The sequence below is a fragment of the Monopterus albus genome, unplaced genomic scaffold (genome assembly GCF_001952655.1).
Source record: "Monopterus albus unplaced genomic scaffold, M_albus_1.0 scaffold191.1, whole genome shotgun sequence".
Lineage (NCBI taxonomy): Eukaryota > Metazoa > Chordata > Actinopteri > Synbranchiformes > Synbranchidae > Monopterus > Monopterus albus.
In genome coordinates this window covers 130,324-137,201 of record NW_018128071.1, presented here as the reverse complement: position 1 = coordinate 137,201, position 6,878 = coordinate 130,324, and the positions used below count along the sequence as shown (strand labels likewise).

The window sequence follows — 6,878 nt, the reverse complement described above, 5'->3', positions numbered from 1 at the left end:
TCCGTCCAGCTTTCTCCAGCTGACTCCTTGATTCCCTCAAAGATCAGGTTTTTTCGCTTGGACTGTACTTCCAAATGCTCCATTTTATCCGTTATGGCTATTAAACTTTCACAAGTTTTGTAGACATCATCCCTTGTTTCCTTGGTTTGTATTTTCTGTTCACCCGTGGCTGCTTTAATCACATCCACCTTTCGCTGGGTAAACTGCAAACTTGTTTTTATCTCCTGTATTTCTCTGGTCATGTCGTCGAATCTCTTGTTGTTTGTCTCCATAATTAGCTGCACGAAGCCTTTAAAGTTTTCCTGCTGTTGTTTCATCAGCGCGATGTACATCTGTTTCTGCTGATCCAGTATGTCTGTTACTTGCGCCGCTCTGTGATACACTTCTTTTGCCTCCATATCCTCATTCACTTCTGATTTATTAGCTCTTTTCCCTCTTTGAGGCATTTTAATAGTTGTAGAGTTTGTTCAAAGACTTGAAAGTGTAGAACAGACAAGAGGAGCAGTAAAGACGTCTGCTCTTGCTTGCAACCCGGAAAGGATCACTGAAGGGATATTTACTAATTCTGCTGCAAATTACCGTCAGATGCACCTGATATTGTGGCACAACAGTTTTTCAATTTACCAACAATGATGATGTAAATAAGCAAAGCTGCAGCTGTGTTAAATTGAATACACCTCCTCTTAGGATCTGGTGCCTGTATTGTGCATAAGTGGACCAAGAGGAAGACTGGAAGAAAATCTGAGTTTACAGTGGCTTGAACTTTAATATGGTTAAGAAATCAACATGTGTATTTCGGAGCTACAGCCATGCAGTCTTCTATCAGTCAAATCATCTTTTATTTCACTGAGTAACTGAAGCATGGTTTGGCATGGAAGCCTGTACAAGTCCCTCTCATTCTCCTCTGGTGAGCAGTACGAATTACAAACACCCACTCTCTCCTCACAGATGTTTTTAACTCTGACAGCATCTCAAATGACTAGCAGCTGCCATGCTGAGAGCACTTCCCTTTGTTGCAGCAATGGTACATCAGGCACTGAGGGTATTTGTATACATTTCTATTATCTCCTCGGTGATTCTAAAAATTGACCACAAAAGCTTATTAAATGTCCCCCTTAGTATGCAAACAAACGTTTACTGAAAATGGTGTTTGTCACTTGCAGGACTGTCAGCATTGACCATAAAAATGTCCAAAAATCACCAGCACTTCTGGCCTTCAATCAGCCAGAAGCCGCAGGCAGCTGCAGTTTACTGCTCTTGAGGTGCTACTTTGTTGCTGCTGTCATTCAGTCACTACCAGTCACCTACAGAGTGGCAATCACTGGTTGGAACTCTGTCAGTCACTGTTATGAACTTTGTCATTCACTAGAGTTAGTGAAACTCTTCTCTTGCATGGTCCTCTGGTTGTAGAATGAGCTGCATAACAACTTGGTCAGCACAAGTCTTTTCTATCTTCAGCATTTGGTAGAAGACCTTCCTCTTCTAAGGTCATCAAAAATGGTCTGTTTCTCTTTTCTAGCATTTAGCTAGAATAAGTATAATAATATCACATCAATATGATATTTTTTAAACAGTAAAATATTGATAGCTCTATCTGCCTCAAAAGTCCAGTATTACAGTTTGGAGTACACTGCCCACCCAAGTACTGTATCGAGGAAGACGGCAGGGTAGGCAGATTAGTGAGAGCTGAAAGAGGAGGTTATTTCTTCTTCTGTTCATGTGCCACATTATTCACATGGATTGAAGTATTGGGATTCCCTCACATGATACCTTCTGTTTCATTGTCTGGGTTAAACAGATATCTTGAGTGAGTGAATCTAATTCACTCTCTCTACCTGTCTCTGTTGTCCCTCCTCTCTTATTTCTGTACTGTCTTTGTTCTCTCTCATTTCTCTTCTTGCTTGTTCTATCTTTGTCTTTATTGATCCCTTGGTCTCTCATTGCAGGTACCTACCGCCAGTCAGCAGCCATTCAACTGAGGGAAAGTCCAAGTGGGGAAGACCACCTTGCAGAGGGGCTACTCCTTAGCCAGCCTGGCACTCCCTCCCCATACAACCGTGATCCCCCAAGGACTCCACCAACCCCAGCTCACAAGCAACCAGTGAATTACGAGCAACAGTGGGGGCAACCCACTTCTGACCTTCTTCCAGGGCACAGCAAGTGGCAGCTGGAGGGTGTGGAGGGTACAGACATAGTCAGAGTTGGGACAGGTAGCCAGATAGCTGGCCACGGGAATGGAGGAGGCAGAGGTGGGGTCTCCGGCTACTATAGGCCCACTCGCAGAGGGACCCCAAGGTTGAGCACCCATAATCATTTTGACATCAATGAACACCTTCCCTGGATGATTGTGCTTCTGCTCCTGCTGATGCTAGTGGTGATTGTGGTGTGTAGCATGAAGCGGAGCTCTCAGGTACTGAAGAACGGCCCCGTGCAGGACCCAGGCAGCATCATGGAGAAGGCGATTCAGAAGAAACCATCTGCGTCTCTAACGCAGTTTAAAGAGAAGTGGATCTACTATTCCAATGGACAGGGTAAGTTTACTTTCTCTTTGATTTCAACAAGAGTGGCTCTAGTGAAAGAGTCTGGGGGCTTCTTTAATGTTGAGATTGGTGACAAATCAAAGGAAAACATTTAAAATACCTTTTAAATGTTGTTGGCCACCCATCAACCTCCACTGCAGCTTAAATGCTGCATGTCAGATTCTCCAGGTCTGTGGAACTGGAGAGATGAATCCTTCCAAAAGATATTCCTACATTTATTGACAGGTTTCAAATTTAAATCTTTAAAATGAGATGTTGTCCATTGCCAAGTGGGATATTTTCCATTGCCCATGACCAAATCTCTAAAAATCAGTATGATGTCATGACTATGGCAGTGTCAACATGGTTGTGACATCCTCTGCGATGTGCAGAACTATGAAATGCCCTCGGAGAAAGCATCTTAATCATAGCTTTGGCGCGATACTTTTCCTGTGTGGCTGTATATGCCTTAGATTTGTATGGACTCATAGTTGCACACTGGATGTGATTGTGGTGTAAAGAAGTGTGAGTTCTACTCCCGAGCTGTACTGGTCCATCTGTTGATGTGTTTGCATCACTGAGAAAATATGATCCAATCAGTTCTGCCAGCACATTCGAAAACAGTGTTTATACAAGCAAGGACATGACCCTGCTGTGGTACCACAGGTTGGTACTCTGAAGTTGCCTTATTGCTCTCAGCTCTCATGCTAGTAGCTCCTCCTTTTCCTCCTCTCTCTTGTTTATCTCCTTCTCAGTCTCTTCCTCTGTCACTTATTCTTACCTTTATTTCATCTTCCTCCCTTGTTTTTCACTCTTGCTTTTTTAAATCTCACCCCTTTCTCTTTTATTCACTGTGCCTTATTTTGAACTCTGTCTCCTCAGTCTTTCATTTATAAAGCTCCCAGTTTCCTATTAATGCTCAGCTCTCTCTGTTACCTTTGTTACCTCTCAGAACTTCTCTTTACTTTTGTCTGTTGACACCACGACTATCAACAGGTAGAGAAAATTTTGCCCTACAGTTGAGCTCTCCATTTCAAAGAGAGAGAGAGACTCTGACTCAGGGGACACCTGCTGCCTGAGACACTAGACTCTCCACTTTGAAACTGTGTGTGTGTGTGTGTGTGTGTGTGTGTGTGTGTGTGTGAGCTGTGATAAAGCTGAGCCATCCACTACTTTTTCTCTGCTCGCTGCCTCAGTGACTGACCACAGTGAACTGGAATAATCTGGTTTCGGCTGCATTTGGGTTGCTGTTTGGTTGGCAAGGCACATGAATGTGTCTGTCGGCAACAGGGCTACAAACAGATGTATAGAGAAAAAGAAATCAAGATAGAAAGCAAGAAGATATAGGAGTTGTGTGTGTACTTGTGTGTTCTTGTACTTGCTATATAGTGAGGACCCAAAAAGTATTTTTTGCTACAGAGTGGGGACATTTTGGCTGGCCCTCAATTTCTGAAACAGCTTTTTGAGGGTTAAGACTTGGTTTTAGGGTCCAGGTTAGAATTAGGTTAGGCATTAGGGGAAGGGGAAGGGGCTAATTAATGCATTATGTCAATGAGTGAACACGCAAAGATATTCATTAATATAAGTATGTGTATGAGTATGTGTAGTTAAGAAAATGTTTTTGAATAAAGCAACAAAGTCACTGGAATTGTCTATCCAATGGTTTACTTGCAGCAAGGAGACAAGTCAAGTACAAAGGTACAGAGTTGTCTAAAGAAATTCACTTCATGCAGTATATTATAAGGTTGGAGGCACGCCCGGTGGACATGGCTTAGAAGCAAACACCTCCTTCTGTCTAGCATAATAGTGCTCAACATCTTCGTCATCTTTTTGTAAGCATCTGTTAACTTCAGTCCAGTTTGCATGTGCTTGATATCTGGTGTTTGCTCTTGTCAGCAAAGCCTCAAGGTGCATATTCAGATCTGCATTGTCATACTCAAGTGGTTAGCCTTGGGCATTGTTCGGGTTCCACTCCCTGCTGACGACACACCAGTCGGGTCCCAGAACCTGTCTGGTGGCTAGTTCTAATTCAGCACCTTTCAATCTGTAGCTCCTATAAAAATTTGTTATGTCTGTTGCAAACTGAGCAGCTTTTAACTTTCAGATGTGGAATTCCCTCAGTTGCTTTTTTAACTTCAGGGTATATGGTGGACCAATTTCGATTACAGGCTCCGTTGCAGCCTGAGCTGGTGCAGATGGAGTGGGAGGGCGGCGGCCTTGAGTATGTACTGCAGCAACTATGTTGTCATCCTCTTTGTCTCTGAGGACCAATGCCTCTTTTGTCTGTGCCTTCTGTTTTTTATACCCATCCTTCTTTTTTTTTGCTTCTACTATAGACTAACACTATGCAGTTCACAGGCTATAACTACTGGTCTTACTGCGACACAACTCAGTTACTGCATACTGGTCTCGTGTTTCAAGTAGTTCCTCTTTTAACGTGCACATGAAGTTATTTATTACCTGTAGCCTTCTCACATAGGCTATGGACTTTTTTGTTTTATTTAAAACCGCTTCTTCCTATTTTCCCACTTGGGTTGTTAAAAAGTGGTGGAGAGTTCCTGCCTCAAGTGGAGGAGTTCAAGTATCTTGGAGTCTTGTTCATGAGTGAGGGAAGGATGGAACAGGAGATTGATAGGCGGATCAGCGCAGCTTCTGCAGTAATGCGGTCAATGTACCGGTCCGTCGTGGAGAAGAAGGAGCTGAGCTGTAAGGCGAAGCTCTCGATTTACTGGTCGATCTACGTTCCGACTCTCACCTATGGTCATGAGCTTTGGGTCATGACCGAAAGGGCAAGATCCCGGATACAGGCGGCCAAAATGAGCTTCCGCCACAGGGTGGCCACCCTTAGAGAAAGGTTGAGGAGCTCAGCCACCTGGGAGGAGCTCAGAGTAGAACCGCTGCTCCTCCACATCGAGAGGAGCCAGCTGAGGTGGCTGGCCTGGGAACGCCTCAGCATTCCCCCGGAGGAGCTGGAGGAAGTGTCTGGAGAGAGGGAAGTCTGGGCATCTTTGCTTAGACTGCTGCCCCCGCGACCTGGTTCCGGATAAGCAGAGGAAAATGGATGGATGGGTAGAGGGTTGTTAAAAAGGATCTTAAAAATAGGAAGGATCACACCCTGTCAATGTACATTATTATTAGGCTTCATTTCTCTGACTGTTTAGTAAATTGGGTAAGAATAAAAGGTCCTCACTTTTTTATTCATGCCAAAATATGAGTCATCACCTTTTTGTCATTCACACGGTTTTCTCCTACCTATTCCATTGAAGTCATTCTTTCCATTGGACTCCCATCACCTTCCACTTGTCCAGCAAATCCTGGCCTCACAAGTAGTCAAAACATTCTTTGAAGAAGAATACGACTGAGGTCTTTCTTAAGGAAGGACTCTAACCTCCCCCCGTGCACGGTTTTCAGATTCAAACCTGGATGTGGACGAGGGAGAGAATGTTGGGTTCTGGCTTGAAGGACCAAGTTGTTAAGAAACTTTCTTTGAATAAAGCAATGAATTCACTACAATTGTCTAACAAATGGTTTACTTGCAGCAAGGAGACAAGTCAAGAACAAAGGTACAGAGTTGTCTAAAGAAATTCACTTCAGGCAGTATATTATGTAGTTGGAGACATGCCCGGTGGACATGGCTTAGAAGCGAAGTCATCATGTTAGCAATTATATGTCGCAAGTGTGGCAATTGTCCCACACCTCCGGTCTATTGATTGTGTATTGTTACAGCTAGATTAGAGAGAAGAGAAGAAATATCTTAATTCTTCAAACACAGACAGTTTCAATCTTTCACTCATGTTCTCTCTGAAAGTTTAACAACATCAAGCTCAGACATAATAATGCAATCAGCATATAATCAATACCACATGTCTATCATGTGACATGGTTTCCATAACAGTACTGTATGATGTTACCTAGCAGCAGCCCTTGTTAGACCAGGTACTTAAAGTGATGCCTGAGTGACAGTGAGGTACTGTATAAGGGTAGCGACAACTAAACTTTTAAGTAACTTCTTTGATCTCGTAAGACTTAAAACTCAGGTTTTTAAAAAACCATGACCTGTATGTCAGCTAGCATCAGTGCATACAGTAGTTACCTTAAATGCCTAATCAAAACATCCATCCATCCATCCATCTTCTTCAGCTCATCCAGGACCAGGTTACGGGGGCAGCAGTCTAAGCAAAGATGCCCAGACTTCCCTCTCTCCAGACACTTCCTGCAGCTCCTCCACGGGAATGCCAAGGCGTTCCCAGGCCAGCCGAGAGACGTAGTCCCTCCAGCGTGTCCTGGGTCTTCCCCGGGGCCTCCTCCCAGTGGGACATGCCCGGAACACCTCCCTAAGAAGGCGCCCAGGAGGCATCC

General features: G+C 43.9%; 1 protein-coding gene across 4 annotated transcripts in view; it reads left to right on the top strand.

Moving 5' to 3' along the window:
• Positions 1 to 6,878, top strand: part of tnfrsf21 (tumor necrosis factor receptor superfamily, member 21) — a 78,808-nt gene that overhangs the window by 32,721 nt on the left and 39,209 nt on the right. For all 4 annotated transcript variants that reach the window (XM_020617530.1, XM_020617533.1, XM_020617534.1 and 1 more), the window contains exon 3: positions 1,947 to 2,531. In XM_020617530.1, coding sequence (XP_020473186.1) covers positions 1,947 to 2,531 — 585 coding nt within the window. The remainder of the gene's footprint in view (positions 1 to 1,946; positions 2,532 to 6,878) is intronic.